At 35.3% G+C, this 23,918-nt stretch overlaps 1 protein-coding gene across 19 annotated transcripts in view; it reads left to right on the plus strand.

Annotated features, from left to right (window-relative positions):
- Nucleotides 1–23,918, plus strand: part of HDAC9 (histone deacetylase 9) — an 899,944-nt gene that overhangs the window by 642,533 nt on the left and 233,493 nt on the right. For all 19 annotated transcript variants that reach the window (XM_063101430.1, XM_063101421.1, XM_063101428.1 and 16 more), the window contains 3 exons: nucleotides 1,819–1,952; nucleotides 15,047–15,167; nucleotides 19,458–19,507. In XM_063101430.1, the coding sequence (XP_062957500.1) occupies nucleotides 1,819–1,952; nucleotides 15,047–15,167; nucleotides 19,458–19,507 (305 nt within the window). The remainder of the gene's footprint in view (nucleotides 1–1,818; nucleotides 1,953–15,046; nucleotides 15,168–19,457; nucleotides 19,508–23,918) is intronic.

Consider the following 23,918-nt stretch of genomic DNA (forward strand, 5'->3'; position numbering starts at 1 on the left):
GGAAGGAAGGCCTTTGCAGGAGAAATAGAGATCAAGAGAGGTACGGGTATGAAAAGAAGCTGGAAAGATGGGAAGGGGTCCATCTATGCTGGCCTCGAGGAATTGTAGTCCTATCAGCAAAGTCACTGAAGGAATTAAGGAAAAGTGCCTACTAATGTATGGCAAATGAAATAGAGTGAAAGTTAGGTAGCCACTTAGAAGGCTATCTCAGGAGTCCAGATTAGATAATAGTACCTTGGACTGTGTGTGGTTTTGGCAGTGTAGATAAGAAGTGAGTTATTCAAGATCTGTTTTGTAGGAAAACAGACATTGCTGTGGTTCATTGATGAGGGTGTGTCAAGAGGACACTAGGGGTTCCTGTATGAGTAATGGCCAATTTTGATATCTTCTGTCATGAATTCAAAATTGCAGACATTCTCACATTATAAAAACCTTGAGACATCCAAGTAGCTATTTTGGGGTGGACAATTGAATAGGTAAGTGTGCAAGTATGCTGCTCAGAAGAGGTCATGGACAAGGATGAAAATGTGAGTCGGAGCATAGGGATGGGTTTTGAAGCCATTTGAGTCTTAACGATTGACATTATTTGGACCAGTAAAATGATATTTTCCTTAGACATAATTTTTACTACATGGTTGCAAAATGCATTTACCATTCTGCATGATCTGCAAGGAAAAATATGTTCTCAATTCAAGTGATATTTCTCTGACATAATAATGTAAGTCAAAGGCAGAATAAAATGTATTTAATTAAACTTACTTTACAACATAAATTGCTGGTACCTATCTATTTTTGAAAATACATATATATTTTTTTCTTTAATTTCTTATCATAGAATTCCCCCACCCCCCCAGCCCCCCACAAAATGCAAGTTGATGGTCATTTATTGAAAGATATTTTACTGGTTAAATAATTTCTTATGTCAGGCAATTTTGTAAGTAATATATTTTTACCCTAAAAAATAAGGTGAAAGATGGATATCTTTTTTAAATGATCCAGAGTTTTAATTATCATATAATTTATTGCCTTAAAAAGTTCTATTTTATGTACCCCTAATAATTCATTTCATCACATTTTTATAAACCCCCATCATAAGGTCTAACTTAAACATGAAATATGCTAACTCCTGATAATTTAAAAGCAGATTTATTTATGAAATATCTGTATGATCTCTACTAAAGATATTGTAATGGACATTCATTCTTTAAAAGAAACACTTCAAATGTCCCACAATATTGTAAGATCTACAATATCCATATTGTTTACACAATGGCATAAATTATGAGAAAGACACAAATAAGCAAAGAAGAAACTTTCTGCACGACATTGAAGGAATTGCTAAACAGAATAATAGGCAAGGAGTTAGAAAATCCTCCAGTTTATTAAAAGGTTGTAGCCCTGATCTAAAGTAAAGCTGGAATTACTCATGAAGGATTTAAAGAGCTAGTTCATTCTGTGGCTTCAATGATAAATCTAAAACCTCTACTGAATTGAATTATTTGCTTAAAAACAATTCGTAATGATTTTAAATGCTGGTGAGATCACAGTATTTTTTTTAATCTAAAGTTTCTTAAAATGTCACCATCTGCATCACTTTACAGATTTACTTTCCTAGGGGTCTGAGTACTGGTTATGCCAATAAACAGGAGTAAATAGCTCTTCTGTGGTTCTGAGAATTTGCTGATATACATTATTTCTCTTTTTGTAAAACTTGTTTTTAAAAGAATGACTTTTTTGGAGCCATCATATTGTCTTCTAACATGTATCATTACTTTGTATTAGTATTCAATCTTGTACTGTGTTTTCTATGTCTTGAAGGAATTGCCTATGACCCTCTGATGCTGAAACACCAGTGCATTTGTGGCAATTCCACCACCCACCCTGAACATGCTGGACGAATACAGAGCATCTGGTCTCGCCTGCAAGAAACTGGGCTGCTAAATAAATGTGAGGTAATCCCGAATTGGCCACACTCTTATTTGCTTAAATAAATCATGTAAAGACTCCAGTACTCATTTGGGTAGCAGTAGAAAAATGTTAACCATGTAGTACAAATACTGTGATTGATGAGCCATCATAGGCAAGAATAGCACAGAACCTACCACCTGACTCTGGGCTGGGCACACAGTAGGTACTCAATAAGTGTTGAGGGACTGGGCAGCTCTCTGATGTGTGTGTTCTATTATTGCAGCCCTATTATGTACACATGGTAGCATTCTTGTTTGCATATAGGCATTGTTTACTGAGTAAATCTTCTGAGAAACTCTGCAAAGTGTTAAGTGCCAAGTAACACTTTGCTTTTTGCTATAAGCTACACTTTGAACTCAGATTCCACTTTTGCCACATGGAAATGAATAGATTTAAAAGATTAACTGTCCTTTTACCAAGAAAAGTCACTTCTTTTTACTAAAGAGGCTGATATTTTTATAATTTTATTGTAGGTGTTTGAATACTTTCATTGTGTCAGTATTTCTTAGACTCATTTCTGTAGATTCCTGTTTAGTCCCATTTACATTTAGGAAACTCTATTATTTTAGGCTTTAAAAGGTTAAAAACAAAAGTGATACCAATTTAGGAGGGCTCCCATTGTCAAATTTGCAAAATATGTAACCATCAGCAGCTGTTTGAGTTACCTAAAACCCAGTAACATTCTGCATTTGAGTCTAGAACAATTTCGAAAGAAAAATATCCCCCATGCCCATGTATTTTCTCCACATTATTTTAATATTTATTGATTAAAAGTATTTTTTTTTACCAGGTCTATATAATGTTCTAGACGTGTTTCAGGCACTGGAATTACAAAATGTCGCAAGACAGATATTGTTCCTGTTCTCAGAGACTGACATTTTAACATGCTGCTATTTGATTCTATTGTCCTTCTGCGCAGATCAGTGAGGGAAATCCAACATAGTTCTCACCTGCCTAGATAATCCAGATAATTACCCAAAATATAGATAATATTTTGACTATAGTTATGTTATGAGAAAACTGATACACTGGGACCATATTAAATTCACTATACTTCAATAAAATGCAAAGCAATTTTTTGTGAGTACTTTTCAGGGTCATATACAAATAGCATATGACTACTTGCATATATAAATTCTAAGGTCAGGTTTTCATAAATGCTGATTATATAATTATTTATATAGTTGGAATCAATTTACAACATATCTTTGAAAACTCTCTGTAATATATTGCTTTTAGCAACCCCAAAAGTAGTCAACAGAATTTTTATTCAAATTTAATTTAGTTTAAAGTGAACTTGTAAAATATTTTGGTTGAAATAGAAAGGCCAAAGCAGGCAGGATGCTACTAAAGGTCAAGTGCGCTTGCCTATATTTGATAGCGCGAGTTACATCAGTCTGATCCTTCTCTACAAAGTAGTAAAAATAATCGACTTTTGAAAATGTAAAACCATTCATTCAAAGTGTTCATTTCTAAGGAAAAGTAATTTTCTTTATGGATGTTTTTCTTTAAAAGGTGACTAATATATTTCCTTTTATAAGAGAACAAATTTTTCCCCCCTTTGGTTTGTTTGTTTTTATGTCCAATCATTGATAATGTCTAATGGATCATTCTGCAGTTGAGATTGTGAATGAATACATTGGTGCACCGTGTACAGATTTAGTCTTACAAGTTTTATTTTATGTTTAGGATGGAGTTATCAAACATTTTTCATATTTAAAGCTCTGCTTTTGATTAAAAGTATCCTTTGCCTAGAAATGCTAAAGTGAAGGAAAATGAGTTACATTTATTTCTCTGGTCCTTTCCTGAGTGAAAGTGTATTATTCATCTTTTGCTAGTGGCATCCACATTATATGGGGAAAAAAGCTTTCATACTCTTTGGTTAATTTTGATAATGCAATTTGGTGGCCAAACCATTTTCTTTTCTATACAATTCCATATGGAATACATAAAATAGACCAACAAGGAGACTTTTTTTGTTGTAGACTGGTCTTAATGGACAAAATACATTTAATCATGTGAACCTTCCTGTCTCACCTTTGCATCTGCTATAGACGTTTTCCTGCTTGGCAATTTTTCTGTGCATTTGCCAGCTGAGGCATTGCTGCTTACATTTTCCCACATTTTGGTCTTTGTTATATCCTGCAGCAACTGGCCTGGTACCAACCACTCTGATCACTGCCTTCAAATGCATTGTTAGATAGTGGTTTTCCTAAAATCTGTTACCCGAAGGAGAACTGATTATGAAAGGAGCAGAGTGTAGAAATGAACGCAATGTAATGTGGTTCAGACCGGTCTTAAAATTTGAAAGTCCACTGTCATACGTTTCTGGTCAATCTTCTGTTTCAATTCCTCATACATCACATTATTTTAGTCCCGTATTATTTGAAATCATACAGTTCAATTTATGTAGCACTGACTGATGTGATAGCAAACACAGGATAAAAGGTCAGAAGCAATGTGGGATTGGTGAGAATGAGTGAGGCTAGCCCCAGCTCAGTCAGATAAACATGAGTCACCCTGGAAACAACCACACAACCACAAAATTAACAAGTAGTACACTTGAGAGCTCAGATCAGTAGATTTGCTCTTAATAAAGACCAAGCACAAATGTCTTATCCAAAACTTCACAATAATGCAGACAGAACCCACTTTTCCTAACATAGTCTGGTAGCAGTTCACCAGGTGTTTCCTTTCTTAAGTGAAGAAATTGTTGCCCATGTGTATTTATTTGCTCCTACTTTATCAAAGCTTCTACATTATAAAAGTTCTTACATTTTCAAAGAAATTGTTCCCCATATGAATTTATTTGCTCTGACTTTATGAGATGCTAACATAAACCAAAATATAAAATTAAATTTCTAAAATCACTAAAAAGCAACTCACTTTAAGATACTGTGTAATTTAATGTCCTGCTGCCCATGTGTGAATGATTTTAGGAATATTCAAAAAGGAATTTTAGAAATCATTAGCTAAACAAATGTTATCTTCTTCTAGGGACTTTTAGTTTTATGTAAGATAAAACATAGAACCAAAAGGGTAAGAGTGTTTTTATGGCTTATTTTCTCTTCTTGATTGTTTTTACTAGAAGAGTAGGGGAGAAAATAAAAAGGGAACATACAGAGATTATTCCAAACCAGTTTAGCTCACTAAGAAATAGTAGAATTTATATTGTTACCTGGTACTCTCCCCAGCACATTCCTTTACTAAACACAATGGAAACAATTGATCCATTTTCTTTGTGGATTTCTTTTAAAATTTTTGATTTAACAAGTTAATTCTATATACAAATTTATTAACATACTTTAAATACTATTGCAAAGATGCTAAACTTTCTTTTTCTTTAATTCCCCCTTCCACTCCAGCTTCTGGTAACTACCACTCTATTGACTTCTATGAGATCAACTTTAAACTTACTACTCATGCCAAATTATGTTTAAAATTTCAGTGCTGTGAAACAAAACAAATAAAAACAGCAGAAACTTATGCAACAAATATTTTAGCAATTTACCAAACCCCATCAGTTTTTTTAAGAATCAGAAGTTCACACCAGATGAGGCAAGTGATCTATGGAGCTACTGCTCTGTGCACATAGTGCATGCTTGAGCTAGTTGAAAGGGCGAGAAGCTTCCTATCTTAAAAAGCTTCTGAACTTTCTAACAGAAGCAAGGCTGATGGCAGCATCTGCCCACTGGAGTTCACTTATTCACTCCAAGACAGAAAGTTGGGTCTCAACTCAGGTGTCAGTGACTTCTTCACCAAGTCATCCAAAAGACTTAAATAATCAAGACCATTTTTCTAAATTGGCTAGGAGGGGCTACCAGGAAGTTAAGCTCTAGTTCCCTTGCCTGGTTATATCTAAAGCATGCAAACATGAGGGGTTACATACGATCTTTGCAGGCTGGGACTCCAGGAATTTGAGTACCAGGCCTGGTGTCTAAGTTTTCACTCTCTCCTAAGCAGTACAGATAATTTCCTTTCTTGGTTGTGGGAAACAAGAACTCAACTCACTTGTCTCAAAAGAGAGAGGATTTATTAGATTTCGCAGAAAAGGGTATAATAAAATAGGAAAAAAATGCGTACAAGCTGGGTCAATGCATTGTTTCCCAGTATCCAGATAGTAACCTACCATTTTTGGACAGTATTTTTCTGCCATGTCTATCTAACCACTTTTGGTTAGAAATCAACCTGTACTTTCTTTTTTTTTTTTTTTTTTTTTATCTTTTTCGTGACCGGCACTGTGCACCGGCCATTCCTGTATAGGATCCGAACCTGCGGCGGGAGCGTCGCGGCGCTCCCATCGCTGCACTCTCCCGAGTGCGCCACGGGCTCGGCCCCAACCTGTACTTTCAAAAAAGGAAATCTCAAATGTTAGCATAGATACAGATCATCTAGGGAGCTGTAAAAACATAGGTTGCTGAGCTCCAACACCAGAGTTTCTGATTCAGTATGTCTGGAGTGGGTTCCAAGAATTTGTATTGCTAACATGTCTGGGTGAACCTGATATTGCTGGTCTGGGCACCACACCTTGAGAACAATGATATATCCATTCAATGGTATTTATCAAGAATTTGAGTTTTCCAGGCACCACTGTTAGGAGCAGGAAATATTCAGGTACGTCCCCTGTTTTCAAGGTTACCATCTAGTGAGAACAGTAGATATTAGTCAAGTGATCATACAAATCAGTATATAATCACAACTCCAAAAGGGTTTGAGTCCAGTTTTATATTTTTGTGATTTTTGAAGACTGTTGTTGATTGGGCTTGGGGAAGAAATAAACATGAGAATGACTGTGGTCAGCCATCCCCTTAGTCTTGACAGCATCAGAGGAGCCCTGTGAGCAAAAGACAGAAGCAGTGATGTTATATATCAGAGAGTGAAGGCAAAGTACTTCAGACCCTATGTTGAATAACTTGCCCTCCTTCTGTATTTATTCAGGTTGCTTTGTGCATTGGGGTTAGTATTTCACTGGGACAAAAAGATAAGGATTCTCAATTCTGCTGGCATCCAGAGAAGAGTCAGCCCTCCTAAACCAACAGAACAGTCAATTTGCAATTAGTGAAATAAGGATGAAATGATAGAGAAGATGGAAATTTGAAAAACATGAAAAGGATTCCTTAATTTCAAAACAGTAAAATGTTCCACAAATGAAACTTTTGTATTGTATCAATTCGTTTAGCAATGTAGCACACAAATCAAAACGGATTCCTTTAAAGGCATTGTTCAACATTAGATTTGACCTTAGTTCTGTCATTAATTATCCCTGTACTTTTGTCAAATGATTTAACCTGGCCCATCTTTGGTTTTCCCATGTGTAGGTGAAGATGTTAGGCAGGATATTTGCTAGGATCTCTTCCAGCTCTTCGTGCATTTGGAACATAACACTCTCTTTGGTTAAGAGTAGACTAAATTTTTAGGATGTTTTAGTAAACACATAGCTCTTAGTTTGTAAGCTATAGTGTAAATTGGCTCTGCTTACTAGTACTGATTAGCAGCCAGAGAAAACATTAGGCCTCATTATATTAGATTACAGTGGTTACATGGGTTAACTTCTTTTGGCATGACGTGGCACTGTTTTTAAAAAGTTGAGGCGGTTAGTAGTCCTTCATGCCAATACCATTTAATTTTTTCCCCTATTGAATCATTCATACCTAGTTTAGTGATTCTGCTGGGAGGAAAGAGCAAAACCAGCAGCTTTCTTGTCACCATGAGAAATGGATCCAGAGGGGTCATTTGGTGCCCTATTCAGAAACAAGCTGTTTGATTAGGTAGCAGGTTTTGAAAGTGGGTGCTCCTGAAGAAGAGAAAGCACTCTTCTGTGCTCAAAAAAATCATAGAGATTGACCCATCATCTGTTAGAAATGCACTTGCCGTTGTTTTTCCAGAAGTGCTCATGATTCCCAGCCCCACCAAGCCACCCACAGACATTTGCTTGCTCTCACATTTGTTTTGAGAATAATAACATTTTTAAATGCTTTTGTTGGATTACACATTATGTGGAATTTGCATTGCCTCTTTGTGACTAATATTGAATAACTTTGTTTCACTTAATTCATAAGTAAAAACCATAAGCAACATGCTGTGCTAAAATGTTTAACTCTTTTATTCAAGTGCCAACATAAAGTAATTACAAAACAATTCTGGGACACAAAACCAAGCTACTGTTGCCTCTTCTGGGACTTCTCAGAAGTTCCAATGAGAAAAGTGGAGAGCAAGTTTATTGTAAAATCTTAAGATGTCAAGGAGCTCAGGGGTAGGGTCTCTATCGTGTTTTCATGCACACGCAGGTGACTTAAAAATACCTTTTTTTCAAATCTAAATGAAGAAGTATATTACTCCATGAAGAAATGCTTTGGAATGTATACGTTTTCTAACTTCAAGACCACAAAGCACTGAATGCTGCAAGTTAATGAAAACTCAATTAAACATTTGTTTTATAGAGTAGTCTAACTAGATGGCAGCACATAACAGCTTACTGTTTTGTTTAGTTTGCAAAAAAGAAAAAAAATTATGTGTTTGTGTCTTAGGATCTAACCATAAAGCTGTAAGAAACTGAAACAGGGAGTCCTGTAAATTGTCTATGAAGGATAATATGACAGTCTTGGAAAGCCATACAAGTGATCTAGGTATGATCAGTAAAGCTGAGTACCTGTCTTTATTCTGAGATACGAGTATTTGTATATCACAGAAGAGTGGACGCAGGCAGATAAATACGTCCAAGTAATTGTGTAGCTTATAACCAGAATTAAGATAACTTGGAATTTTTTTTTTTTTAAATTAGCTAAAAAGGAAGAGTTAATGTGGAAAACAACTAACAAAAGAAATGAGAGGCTGCTCTTCTGAGTCCATTTGGAAGGTGATATAGGATTTTTGAAACAGCATCATTAAAGTTTATTCATAAAAATGAATAGCTATTTATTTTTCAGTCATTTGAAAATCTTAGTGTTGAAATACAAAATATTTATTGAAAGAAAATTTGTTTCATACATGATTACTATAAAGAAGGCAATGATTTAAACCAAACAATTAAAATGTTTACTTACTATTAAAAAAAATTACAATGTAGGAGATTCAGTTGTACGAAGAATTGTGAAAATTGAGCAGTTAAACTAAGGGATAAAATTTTTTTCTTGCTTTTCATGAGCATAATGAGTTGAAATAGGTAGAAATAAAACTTTTAAAAAAATGTATGTATGCTTCTTATTACCCAAGATTTTTATTATTGAATAGAATTCTGAAGTACTTAAGAAATTGCTCTATGCCCTGAAATATTTTAAAATACTAGTAATGACTGAATCAAGCAGTATTAAGATAAGTGGAGGGCACTTGACATCTTGAAGACAAAATAGACCTTTTTTACTCCCCAACATTCTGTCCATCAACCATATATTTTAATTATTTCATGGCCCCAAGTGTTGGTCAGCATAGTATCAGTATCTTGAATTCACTTATGAGCAGGAAGAATGGACAACTTCCTCTAACATGTGGTTTTTGACTCCAGAAAGCCCATTAGAATCCACTGGGTGCTTCTAAGTATTCAGGTGCCCAGGCAACACCCAGACAAAGGTAATCAGAAGTTCTGGAGATAGGACCTAGAACCCATGCAACAGTCCGTCTTAAACTTCCCCAGCTGATTCCAAGGTGCAGCCCATGTCAAGACTCATTGCAAAAGAAACTCACCTTCTTAACATAGCTTAACAAGGCAGAGACAAACAGGCAAATGGATCAAATATCTGGAGGCTGTAGAGTAACAGAAGTATGCATTTACCTAAGAAACAAAGGTGGCATTAACTCGGAAGTGCCATACACACACAAAAACTTTTTTAACTGGGAAAAGTGTTTTTTATTTTGAAATTGTCACAGGATAGGAGTATATGAGCTCTGAAAAAATGCTCTCACTTTTAAATTATGACTAAGCTTATAAGAAACAGGCTTTGAGGAGTAGCTGGATTCCTTTTGAAAATCCTCATAGTCAGATCTCTCTTGCCTCAAGCATAATAATTTATCATTGCAATTATTTGCCTGAGGCAAATCCATAAATGAAAGTAAAGCATATTTTGTTGAATTCTTATTATGCATAAGGTTATTTCACACAGGATCTTACCATTTTAGGGTTAGAAGGAGCTTCAGAATAATTTAGTCAAATCTTCTTATGTTTATAGATGAAGAAACAAAGGCCTGTAGAAATGTCTCATAGCTGGATGGAGGCACATTATGGACATATGAGAGTCAGGATTAGAATTCTGGGCTCCTTTCTTGCAATTCGCTTTCTTCCTATGTGACCAACAGAAGGGATCAAAAACCTGCTAGGCTACCTGCCTGGTTAATAGCCGCCTTCTTTTCTCCATTCCCCCTTCCTGATGAGAAATGCTTTTTGGAGAACAGGTTATCATATGATGAGAGCTATACAGAAGGAGATTATGCAGTTGGGGGGAGGGAGTTTAAAAATCATCTTTTATGTACCATTTAAAGAAGCAATTCGTTGTAGCATTTGAAATCTAGTAAGGATGCTTGAGCCTGAGAAACAAAACCAGATTTCTGTTTGTTTTTGAGAGAGATGTGTATCAAGAATAATTAATATACCATTAATTGACTCTTTAAATATTAAGTGTGTATTTGTGACAGAGTTTAACTTTGATTATTTATGATTATTATTTTTTAACTCTGAAAGTCTGTGGCTCTATGGATTTTCAGAGAAAAAAATAAAAACACATCCCTATATTTAGGGACAAAGGAAGAAATATTTTCAGAAAATGAGATATTTCAGTGGAAATTCTTGCCTAATATGTCACCACTTTGAAAATGATTAAAGAAAATGGAGTCTCCCCCAGTGGAGGCAGGTACTTTGACTTGTCAAATTTAAGTTGGACATTTTCTTGTAGTTTGGAACTGCCACAAAACGAGCCCTTTCATGTCCTCAATAATACCAAACCAATGCAATCCATCTGTTCTGCTAAATTATTTCTAGTTCCCTAACCAAAGGCACTGCTTTTTTCATGCATTTTATCATGATTTTATGCCCTTTATTATATTTTACAAAAGGTTCTGATTCCTCCAGGGCCAATGAGAACTGATTAGGACACTGGCCTCAATCCAGGCTTTGAACACAGGAGGGGAAGGAATAGAACTGTTTCCTTTTTTCCCCTGTTCCTTGGCAGAAAAAAATGTGAATCTATACCGTGTGTGTGCTCTGTGTGTGGGTGGGTGTGGGTAGACTGCATTTTATCCTGTCATAGTAAGACTTTGTAGATCATGTTGAGAACATTCCTTCCATAATCGGGTTGTATTAAGAGGCTTTATTTCAGAAATACTATTTCTTTAGGAAAGAACCATGGTGTGTTGCGAGACTCAATGATATGGTCATTTTAAATGACTTTAATCAAACTTCCAACCTGAATGGAGACTATTCGGGGCCTGAACAAAATACGATCATATTTCTAAGCACATAGTAGGCACTCAGTTCCTTTTCTACTCTCAGGGAAGAAACGGATTGAGTGCAAGTCACAGAGATTGATAAAGTAATAGTGAACATAATTCTGCATCACAGAGTTTCTTTACTAAGAAGATAGAAGAAAAGCTATAAGCTTTAATTCCTAGGCCTATATTGGTAAGATATTTAAGACTAATATTTGGATCTCAAGTGGGAAATTCTTGGATGAACTTCATCCTTATATGCACTGAGTACCTCGATATGCTTAGAAATCTTTTTGGTCAGAATATCATAAACAATTTTACATAGACATCCTGCAGACCAAGTATCTGTGAGAACGGAAATCAGTATCTCCCTAAATTAAGATTTTTGGAGCACTTTATCCTATTTTGTGACTCATTATGCTATTGACCTTTGACTCAAGGGAGCCTCTTTAGAGAGAAATGAAGGAATAAAGGGTACACAGGAAATAGAAAAGATGGGAATGGATTAGATGAGAATATCTATATTTAAGGATAAACAAATAAAATACTAACTTACTGATGATAGTACCAGAAAATGGGAACTGTTGGAGATTTCAGTATGAGAGGAAAAGTTGAATGTGACAAATTTAAGGCATCTAGTAAAAGTGAGGTACAAAGGAACTATTCTAGGGGTCCTATGTGTTAAGAAATTACGAAAGCTGTTGCTGTTTCAGAATGGTTAGTTTCGTCATCCACCAAGTTCCTATAGCAGTGCCTCTGTGAGATGCAAATCTCATAACACGCTTTCTCCAGATCCTTTCAACAGGTGGAAACATTTTTTTGTACTGAGTTAGTCTTCACTGTTGACTTTCTGTAGAAACACGTGTGCTATGTTTGTGGAGCCTATTCTGTAGCAGACATAGAAGCAAAAGGTGATTGTCAAGAATGAGTACTTCCTTATATTTAGTGCAATTATTTTTAAAGAAATATTTATTATAATAATAAATAGAGCCAGTGTGACATACTTGCTGAAAGTCAAAAAGAAGGAAAAAAAGAGAAAACAAAGTGAAAACTGATGAGTTTAGTATATTTTGATGGTGAAGGAAAGGGATTAGGATATAAACTAGAAGGGAATACTCTTAGAATGAGTAAATGCTAGCTAGCTGGACCAGGTGCTTTATTCTTACTGTAGTTGACTTATATTACACAAGGGGATGACTGAGATTCAACAGGTGTCCTCTAATGATTTACCAGCACTTTAGCTACTGTCAATTACAGTGAATCTTGTTAGCAGATTATTGTCCAAATGTGTGATTGAGCATTGAGCTGGAATGCTGGTGGGATTGTGGGAGAATAAGAAAAAGAGTTGAGCCAAGTACAGAGTGGATGATGTGTGAATATATATGACCAGTGTATAAAAACATAAAGATCGATTTATTATTAATGGTATTTAATGTTATACCAGAGGCAAACATTCAATGTAGAGATGAAAAAAATCTTTATAGAAAAGGAGAAAGGGATAAAAAATTGATGAAGGTTTAAGATAGTAGTGAAAACATACATCTGATTTATAACTATAGAACTGCCATTGTTTGAGATATTGGTGTTTCACTGTATCATCATATATGCTGTTAGTGGCTGTGGATTTCATAGACTCATAGAAATGAGAGCTGCAAGCCCTGTTATTTCATAGTATTCTTTACCCTGCCAGACTAGGACTGGTTGCCATGGCCTGTTTTCCAGTGCTCTGCTCATTCCAATTTTAGATGACTCAAACCATGGAGTTACCACTATTTATCTTGGGGGATTTTCCACCCGCTGAAATCTCACAGTTAAAATATTTCCCATTAATATTGGCTTTGAACTTTCTCTTGCTCATTTTATCTCTTTACTTTACATTCTACTTCCTTGGTTGCTCTGGTCTTCCATAAACTTTTCCAAATTTAATGTTTACCAGTAAGCCACCTGGTTCAAGAAGATGTTTATTTATTGATCAGTGTGATGGTTGACCAGAGGGCCATCACTAAATTTACCTTAGTTTTCAACATTAGAATTCTCGCCTTACCTATCTGGAAATAATTTCTCGAAAGCATATTTTTATCTTTCTAGAAATGTAAATTGGGTTACACAATGCTGGATGATAGTGTCAAAAATAGGGAGCTTCAATGCTATGTATGGCAAAAAAAATTACAGAAGTATTTATTTATGTAACACATAAAAGCAGTCCTAAGGAGATTCTGCTTTACATCACTCCCTTCCTGTTACCCCAGTAGTCCCCATCATTCCTCCCGCACTGTGACCTGATCATTTATTTTCAGTGACAAGCACAGCTCTGCCTCCTGCTCCAGTAAACCCTGAGGAAGTGTCAGTGTATCGAAGTTTTCCCAGCCTGCCCCCTCGGTGAACCACACATCGGCACTGAAGAGTTTGACAGCAGCCTATCACCTTAAACTAGGGAGGTTGGATATGGAATTGTCCTGGCCCTGAGAGAGCTGGTGTTGTTATCTGATGTTTCCAAGTCAACTGATGGTTCCGTGGTCAGAACCATGGGAGGACAGCTTTCCCTAACCTGATTCTCACTGTAGTTCTGTACTTGAATATTACCTTACAACTGCCTTGTGGTGGTATGTATATTTAAGTGAAATATTAATACCCTCTGTGTAATTTTAGGAAGCACAGCAATTTCCAAAAGTTAAGGCTAATTAACTTCATATACCACCATGGTGTTTATCGAGCTCAGAGATGTTCCAAATGAGAAATGTGGTGAGGAAGGATACTTTGCATATTGGCTAATTGAGCTTTAGCTTAATCTAGTTTTATTTATGTTGAAGGACCATTCTTTGTTAGATGGAGTGAAAGTCTCTGCCTACCCTGTGTGTAAAAAATTGCCTGAGTCAAGAGTGTCTCAAGCTAACTCTGGTTAAACAGAAGTTTTTGATTTTGTTTAATTTCCAATTTGTCACAGACTAATATACTTTTATAAAATACATTAAATATGAAGAAATACTGCAAAAGTGAAATAAAGATTGAAGATATACAAGATTATATTAGATTCAGAAAACATAAAAAATAAATTTCCATAAAGGTTTCTAATTATTTACTCCAAATTTCTGTATTGACCCCTTTGTAGACCATTGATAAGCAGATTCCCCTAACTGTTCTTGATCCCATGGGACATACTTTTGTGTATCATTGATCTAGATTGACACTACTGTGAGGTGCACAAACGTGAAGTGATTAACATGTTTGTGATAATCAAATACATTAAAATGTAGTGGTGTTTACTTATGTCCTTCAAGAAAGAATAAGAAATCCATTCCAACTTCTTCAGGTGAGTGTAAAATAGATTGTAATAAATGTATTTCTCAGCCCCTGTTTGTTTTTAAGGTGATACATTTATAAAAGAGTTAACTAGTAATTTATTTGTTATAGATTTATTTTTTATGCTAAAGTAGAATATGCTTTATGTCAATTGCCTGTTTATGCATAAGCAATCCATTGGATCTGAACCTTCCACATGCTCATTTTTCAAATATTATTATGGTTCTTTACTAAGCAAATCAGTGTCACATTCTTGCATGATGAAACTCAGCCCATTATTAATCATCTTAAATGTGACTTGGGGTCTCATTTTCTTCTAAATGTGGTCAGTGGAGTACTGTAGGCTTCTGCTGTTTTCTTTCAGCGAATTCAAGGTCGAAAAGCCAGCCTGGAGGAAATACAGCTTGTTCATTCTGAACATCACTCACTGTTGTATGGCACCAACCCCCTGGATGGACAGAAGCTGGACCCCAGGATACTCCTAGGTCTGTACAGGCCTCCATTCTACTGAGAACAGCACATTCCAGCACTATCATTAGTCAATGCTGGTGTCAGTTCAAAATACTTGGCAAGCAGTGTGACAAAAAATCAGTTTTTCCAACAGCATTGCTCTGTGGAATGAGTCGTTTTACAAAAGAAGCCAATGCAGATTAAGAAAATCCTGCATTAGAAAATGACAATGCACTTTTCATGATGTGTACTTTAAAATTAATCCTTATTTAAATAGCATATACACAATGTGTTTTTGCTTACAGGAATGAATGCATTGTCAAATTTATTTGCTTATATTTTGAAACTGAAAGAAAAAAAGGTCCTCATGTTCTTTATGCCAATTGATCTTCACCTTTCCCATTTGCTTCCTGTCTTTCAGTTCTTTTTCCTATGACCTTAATAGACAAAAGACATAGTACAATTTATTTTAAGTGAAAACTCCTTATTTCTATGCCTAGCCCACTACATTTTATAGAAAGAGTGCATTAAAAATCTTAATGTAATCTATTTCATGTATGCCTTGCATGTGGAATTAAAATAGCAAAAGTAAATGGCAGACGTAGAAAATGAATAAACATAATTTTTTCTTAATGTATGATTTTTTCAAAAATTTATCTTCAGATTTTAAAACAAAAGTTATGTTGCAGGGCTTTATGTAAGCTTTATGTGAATGATAGAAAAACAGTTTTGGGGAAAATTAGTGACAAAAACTTATTTTACCCATGAATAACCTTTTATAATTGAATAACAATACATAGCTTGACAATATATGCTGAAAGGATCATGCTTTAAGTATTGTAACCAAAAAAGGCATTTTAGGACTTTTTCTTGTCCCTTTCTTTTAAATAAACTTCTTAGACTCTTTCACCTAATTCAATGTTATTTCAAAATGGTTTTATGTTAACTGGTCCTAAACAATTCAAAAACAAGTCTATGACGTGCAGTAGGCAGGCATCTTCGAAAGCAAGTATTAAAGGGAAATTCACAATTAATCATGCTAACACTTACATGGTGCCTTTTTGAAACAAGTGGCAAGCATCTCTAAATTTATGAAGTAAAGGCATACATGCATGAGTGTGTGTGCCCACACATGCATGTTACTAGGGTAGGGAGTCGTAGCTTGGAGAGAAGTAGATAAAAAGAGGACCATCAAGAAGTAGAAAGCATATGGCTAAAATTTGATGAAAAAAAGAATTTATGTAGAGTTAAAGTTATATATTAATATAAATACAAATAAATCAATTTAAACATATGTACTGTATATGCTTTTTCTTCTTTTGGTCTCTGTATGTGCAGATACTTTACATAAAGTACTTCTTTACATAAAGTACAGGCACAGGACTAAGTGCCCTTGGACATTATTGAAATACACTTGAATTGATCAAATGTGGAATATGAACACACACAAAGATATTTGAGAGGTGTTCCAAAACAACCATTATTCCACATTTTAAGAGAAAAAAAACATATTCTTAAAAAAAAAAATGAAGTTTAAGCTTCGGCAGCATCATACTGTTTTATTTATGAAACGTGGCAATATCACTGCTTTTTAAAATGAAATTTGACACCTTTGAACAAAACTTATTTTCTCAAAATATTCAATGTATGTATCAATTGTAAAATTTGATGATTTAAAAATGAATTTTAATATATGATTTGGAACTTTGATAACAGTTCTTTTCACACATGTATGTGATGAAAGTACCAAAGTGCCAATGATCTTATTTTCAAAATTATAATAGAAATAAATTGGTCATTTATCACATTAGTTTTTATATTTAATGTAAAATAATATTTATACAATTGGTGATTTTAGAGTTAGCATTCTATACACATTTGGCATTTCATAGACACCTCTCAGTGATTGGTGCAGCAATTTCAATATCATATGTATGGAACATGAATACAGATAAACAGGAATGTTGCATTCTGTCGGGCCTTGACATCAAACACTAAATTCAACTTTGAGAACACTTTCAAACTACTTCACTTTCTCTAGTGAGTCCCAAACTAAGCTCATTTTCTTCAATGCCAGTTCTTAGTGAATGATCCCATTTTTTAAAGTGTAACTTTCTATACTTTTGTGTTCTTTGTGAAATTTGGGTTCTTGAGGCTTGTTTTTTAAATTTATATGCGTATCTAAAGGACTAGGTTGAAGTTGCCTTGTGTGATGGTATAAAAATTCATAACCATCAAGATATCTTCTCTTTTTATCCATTCTATCCACTCCAGTACATTCTACTACCTACCCCAGTTCCTCTCAATACAAATGGGGAATGTCTTTTCTCATCTAAATTGGTATTACTGTTCTTGATAATTATGTTCTAGAATTAGGAGGAAGGATTTAAATAAAAGTTCGGTATGGTCAGACTTATTACTCTTTGTATCTTGAAAGACATCTATAGATTATAAAATAATTAGATTTGGAAATGGGAACCATTTATCTCTTTAAATACTCTAGACTCTGTAAGGTGACACTTTAAAAACATGCTCTCCAATCACTTCTGGTACGAGGTTTTCCTTAACATTAATATTCCTGTCATCCTTATTACCAGTTTCCAGGATCTTGTGGCTAGCCAGATTTCAGTCTATTGATAAGGCAATATAATATTATTTAAGAATAAATCCAGTCAATTCAATGAATTAAAAATTCCTTGCACACTACTAAATTTAAATGATCAATTATTTGCCTGTTTTGTATTACAAAAACATTACTAAATAAAATTCTCTTTAAGCAGCATATCTTTCATTTTCCTTATTCTCAGGGTTTAGCAATTTTTTAAAATAACTTTTTAAAAAGTATTTTTACATTGTAGGATTATTTTTTATCCCTTGTCAGTATGATTGAAGAGTTCATACAGTATACATGTATATTTTAATTTTACAGGTGACATATGAATACAGTCTTGCAAAATATTCAAGCATACAGAAATATCCTTGTTAAGAGCAACACCATAAGAAAACTTTTCCCCTCCCTATGCTAACAAGAATTTTTTTTATGTGTCTTTTAGTGGTGCTGGTATTCCAGTTTTATGATTATGCCATGATTTATTTATTTTTTTCTTCTCATCTTTTTTTTATGAAGATTTCTATGTATGACTAGATGTCTTTTCATTTGTGTGTGCATTTTTATTGATCATTTTCCATCTGTTAGTAATTGCATTTGAAAAATCAACCATACAATTTATTTTTTTTCCAAATAAACTGTCTTCTGTGAAAGTAAAAATCTATTTAGACTTTTACTGACATGGCATGTGAATTCTACCACAAACCTGTTTTCAATTTTAATTATTTATTTCATTGATCATCAATAGAAAGAATAAATGGGGCAGGTGAATTGGTACCTGGTTCCACCACTCACCTGTGGAGTGATCTATCTGAGTCACATCAGAACCATTTGACTCTATGATAGAAATGCTCACTGCCTTCTCCTTTAATGACTTCAGAGGCAGATTTCAGTGTTAGAGCTTTAGGAATAGTTTGCTATTATTTTCTCAGTAGATAATGTGGAAAATGAAAGTGCAGGCAAACAAGCTAATTACTAAAAAGCTCATGAAATACCATTTCCAAGAGATAATAGCGATTAAGATTTGGGCGTATATTTTTAAAGATGATATTTTTATATTGATATTTATATTATAATAGATCCCCAATGGGATTAAACTTTTTACAGTGTTGTGTTTAAAAAATTTGGGATGTTGGAGAGGCGTATGGCCTTATCTTTATCTCAAGTTAGATATAGCTACTTATAGTTAAGTATACTTAGCTATGTGTCAGAAGTAAAAATTCAGAAAAAGTCTTTAGATTTGAGAAGATATTTTAATATTTGAAATATTTAAAAAAATGACAGTGCATGGGGTCATAAGCCTTGTGGCTCTAAACATCACACTGGAGGATTAAATCATTAAATAGGTGAATTATTTACCATAAATTATAAATTGTAAAAATAATATATAATATGCATGTGCAGGCTCATTTAAAAAAAGCTTGTGACCCAAATTTCACGGGCATGTGTTTGTTTATGTAGAGTGTAGACCCTACATGTGATAATATTTGTGTTCCTTTGCTTTGAATTCTTATCTGTGTATACATAGACAGAACAATGGTATCTTGAAATTTAACTCTTTTGAATAATTGGTCTGAAATTTTGTTAATTTTCTTATAAGTCAAATGATAAGTACCATGTGACATACTCTAATGTGTTAATAAACACCAGAAATTTTTAAAAACCCTATCTTTATATTCCGAACTTATATATTTTTTCGTGTTTTCTTATTGTATAGGTGATGACTCTCAAAAGTTTTTTTCCTCATTACCTTGTGGTGGACTTGGGGTAAGTTTACTGCTTTAAATAACACAAAGTTACCAAAAATCTCCTTTGAATTATCTATTCAGTTGTGCTTAAGGCTATTTCTCACTAGAGGGTATACTGGATTTTAGGACTGGCTATAGAATTTGCAGGGCTAAGTGTCAAATGAAAACATGGAGCCCTTTGTTCAAAAATTATTAAGAATTTCAAGATGGTGGCAACATAGAACTAAGCCAAGAGAGAGGCCCTTCTAACTGTTCCTGTGTGAGATAGGTCACATGCTCACGAAGGCAGCTCTGCCAGACTTCTTTGTAGCTGGAGAAAAGGTAAAATGAGAGGGTTTAATGCAGTTTCGCAGCAGAATTCAATTTTCAGTAGAATCGTACTGAGTATGCACATACATTATATTCCTGGTGAAAATGGCATAATCTTCACAGAGTGCTTTGCATTATGGGACATTTTGTTTGTGAACCCCCTGAGGCCATTTTTTGTATTCAATAATTAACAAAGCCTTTTGACCCAGGATATTTATACCACATTTCAAGGACAAATTTGTTGGAATCCAGTGACATATGAAGAAAAATGTCTACATTTTTGTAGGTGATTAGAACAAACCCTATAACCTGCAATCTGTTTAAAATTAACCCTTACTGGTAACAAACCATCATCCTGTAGAACTAAGTGCTAAGACATGTTAGGACAACAGAATTCTAAGTAAGGTTTCCAAGGACTAAGGTATTTAAGTCAATTAGGTTTCTTGGATATTGAAGGGAAAGAACAAAACTAGTCGTATATATCATGTTTTAGACAATTTTTTTGCTGTAACTAATTTTTATACAGAAGAATCCCTTATGTTTTCAATTCTAATGATGAAAGACTTAGCAACTTTCTGTTCTTTTAGCTGTGATTCTGTCTCCTCTGGAAATGACAATGGCAACTACAATGTGTATCTGTTTGGACTTTACAGTTTATCAACATACAACCAAGTTTCTTAACCTTGTGAAATAGTGATTATTATTAACACCATTTTGCAGATGAGAAACTGAAGGCTCAGAGAAGTGAACTTATTTTTCTGAAGTCACACAGTAAAGGTGAAAAGCTGAAAGTATGGGGTTGATACGCATATCCATGTGAAGGAGTTCCAAAAGAGCCTTATCCTTCAACAGCTTTCTTCTTCCACAGACTAGCTGCAGCCCCCAGGGCCTAGCAGTGCAGCAGAGTGGCTGATGTATTGTGAACTCCTTTGTGGCAGCTAACCAATGAGTTTTGCTTTTTTGACTCCCAGAACAGGGCAATCATCAACCCACATTAATCCTTGCTCATTTCTAGCATACCTCCTGTGGAGCCAGGAGCTTGCAAAATCATTCTAGAAAGAAGACGATAAACTGACTTTTCAAATGGCTTTTGTGCTTATTTTCTACCACCTCAAGTGGCTATTTTAAGAGGATGATGGCTTACCTGCAAATGAAGCAAAAAATGAAACACAGCTACTTAGGGGGTGTAGTCATGGGGAGGAAATGAAAGCTGTTCAAAGAAAGGTGGTCATGAAATGCCACTCATTTACAAGTACATTTAATGCATGACCCAGAGCTAAATGAAGGGCAGCTCTCTAGGACTCACCTCCCAAATTTGATCTGGAATGTGCTTGTAACTCACTATCCCTCGAATGCAAAGTACCTCCACTCAACTGCTGTAAACCCCTTTCAAGGTAAATTCTTATTTTTTTAGCCAGAATTGCTCTAGTAAACTCTTAAACATAACCAAAGAATAAATGACTACTGCTTCTGCCTCATATGTCCAACATAAAGCACAGTGGGGATCACAGAATCAGTCCCTAATAATAACCCCAGACACTGACCTAATCTGGATGGTAGCAGCAGTGGGGGTGGGTAAATCTAGTGTGGGCAAGCAGAGGCATGGGGAGGAGGCCCCGGATTAGTTTGACTCCATCAGTGCTGGAGAAGGCTGGAGAGAGACACTCTATCAATTGGCCCATATGTCTTCTGGTAGTATTTATGTAGGTTCAGGTGAGTATGAGTGTGTGTGCGCACACGTGCACATGTGCAAACTTGCACTTGCTGATGCTCTTGTGAACTTTTGATTCATTCTTTATCGTTCAGGAGCAAAATCATGTTATTAACCATTCAGAAACCATCTTGCCCCTCATCTCTTTCATTTTGGTACAAGTCCTGGGAGAAACAAGTCTGAGTCCTCTGGATTTGAACCAGTCTACATTTTCACCTCCAAGACAATCACAGATACACTCAGTATATAAAAGACATCCAGTATCAATGTGGAGTGGCTCAATTTGGTCACATGGGGGCATCCTGGAGAGCTTGGAAACTACTCATCTTGCTTTTGTCTTGAGGCCTTCTTCTGGTTCAAATTATCTAAGATGGACCCATTGGTTTCAGTTCCAGAATACTCAGTGATTCCCAAATGTTAAAGTAAACTTCAGTTACTTAGAATACATAACTTCATTGTAGATGGCTTTAATATATACCTACTGAATGCTGATGGGTTCATTGGCTTTTGAGGAGACTGCCTGGAACATTATGAAATCAGAAAACCTCTACTTCTTATTAAACTTTCCCCCTAAAATTTCATGTGGTATTAGAATGCTGGTCAAACAGCTCAATGGGAGAATGGTATTTAAGGTGCCTTAAAATGTGCTCTCCAGAATTGCATTTTGAGCAATAATCACAAGGTTTCCAAATTCCTTTGTGTTTGCTTTTCGTTTTGTTTCGTTACTATGGCATGACTCACTTCTGATTACTGTGTGATTGCACTATAAGAAAATGCACCAATTGAAAAAAACACTTTACCAAGTTCCAGGACTTGGTCATTGTAGAGTGAAATAGATAATTAAGGGACTCTGGAAACAAAAGCCAGTGCAGGACCACTTTGGTTCTAACTCCTCAGGGTCTATCACTAAAAATAGTGATCCCTTTCCTGACCATCTGACCTGCTGCTGTGTGAAGAAATCTTGAAGTCATTTCTCAGCCTTATTTTCCCCTCTTCACTTGATAGGCCACAAAAAAACCCACAAAAGCAAGGACGAGCAGGCTTTTATGATAATGTCGTCATCAGCTCCCAGCTTCAAACGCTTCTGCGGCTTTTGAGTTGTCATTTATAACTTGGAACTGATTCGACCCATAATTCCCCTGATACACTTAGAGAAATTGATAACAGACTCTGCGCTTCTTTTATGGCTCAGAGGAGGCGACTCCAATCACATCACTATTGGCAGGCAATATTATTTTTTGACATGGTTGTAAAAGTATAAAGGGGCTTATGGCATTTGTTTAGATGAGGAATGGGCTCTCAAGCTGTGCTGGGGTTTATGGGACCAGATCAGTGAGAAGCAAAGGGAATATGATGTTTGCAAACAGGATATGATTTTATATAAGTTTGGGTTTCATGCTCTGTTCCCTGGGGAAAGCCCTGCAGACAGCAGAGAATTCCACTGTTATCCTACAACAGACAAGCTCCCAGTGCCAAAAAGCAGAAAAATAATCGTGGTCAATGGGCAGCATCAGACCCTTGATTGGAAGAAGAGACGTAGTGGAAGAGGCAGAACGATTCCCCAGGAGGATTGAGGAATTGCAGAGCAGGGGCAGAATCTGCCTAACGGGTCGAAGATGTGCCAGAAATGAGGCTCTGTGAGTTTTAACCAAGGCACCTTCCCCAGCAGCTGCTCAATGAAGCTGTGAGCACAAAGCCAGCTCTTTATTACAAACTTATACTTGGTCTATATTCTATTTGATTGCACTTAGATCTGACACACTTAGGGGGTTAGGGATGTCATTTTTATGATTTTGGGAGGTGGAGATGGAAAGAAGGATTAGGTGATTGTGGGGGGTGGTAATTTAAGGCTTGTTTCAATTGCTCTGAGGTTTTCTGCAGACATTTCAGTTATATACCAACTGTACTCACTATACACAAGGCCAGTTTGGTTAAAATGTCTTAAATTTTCATTCTGTCAGAATTAAACCGTAAGCTCTCCCCTTGGTATATAAATTTACATACATACGTGTATACGTATATATACACGTACAATAAATATGTATACACACACATATATATTCAGAAGAATATTCTGTTACTTTACACCACATTTCTACCTTTGTATTATTTTTCTATTTATTACACCACATTGGTCCTCCACATTTATTCTCCCCAATAAGCAGTAAACAAAGTTCCAGTGGCAAGCCTTTCAAAGGGCTGCTCTGATTTTCCTTTTCTATTATATTATAATATTGTGGCTGACTTTTATTTTATGATCAAATCTATGAACATATAGTTAAATTCAATGTAACAGAAAGGTTTGTTTAACAATACATTTTACTGCTGCTGTTTAGGATTCTTTCTTGAAACAAAACCTGTATTTTAGAAGGCATAATACCTGCCATCAGAGGAGGAGTGAAGGGCAGAA

The sequence above is a fragment of the Cynocephalus volans genome, chromosome 6, assembly GCF_027409185.1.
Source record: "Cynocephalus volans isolate mCynVol1 chromosome 6, mCynVol1.pri, whole genome shotgun sequence".
NCBI lineage: Eukaryota > Metazoa > Chordata > Mammalia > Dermoptera > Cynocephalidae > Cynocephalus > Cynocephalus volans.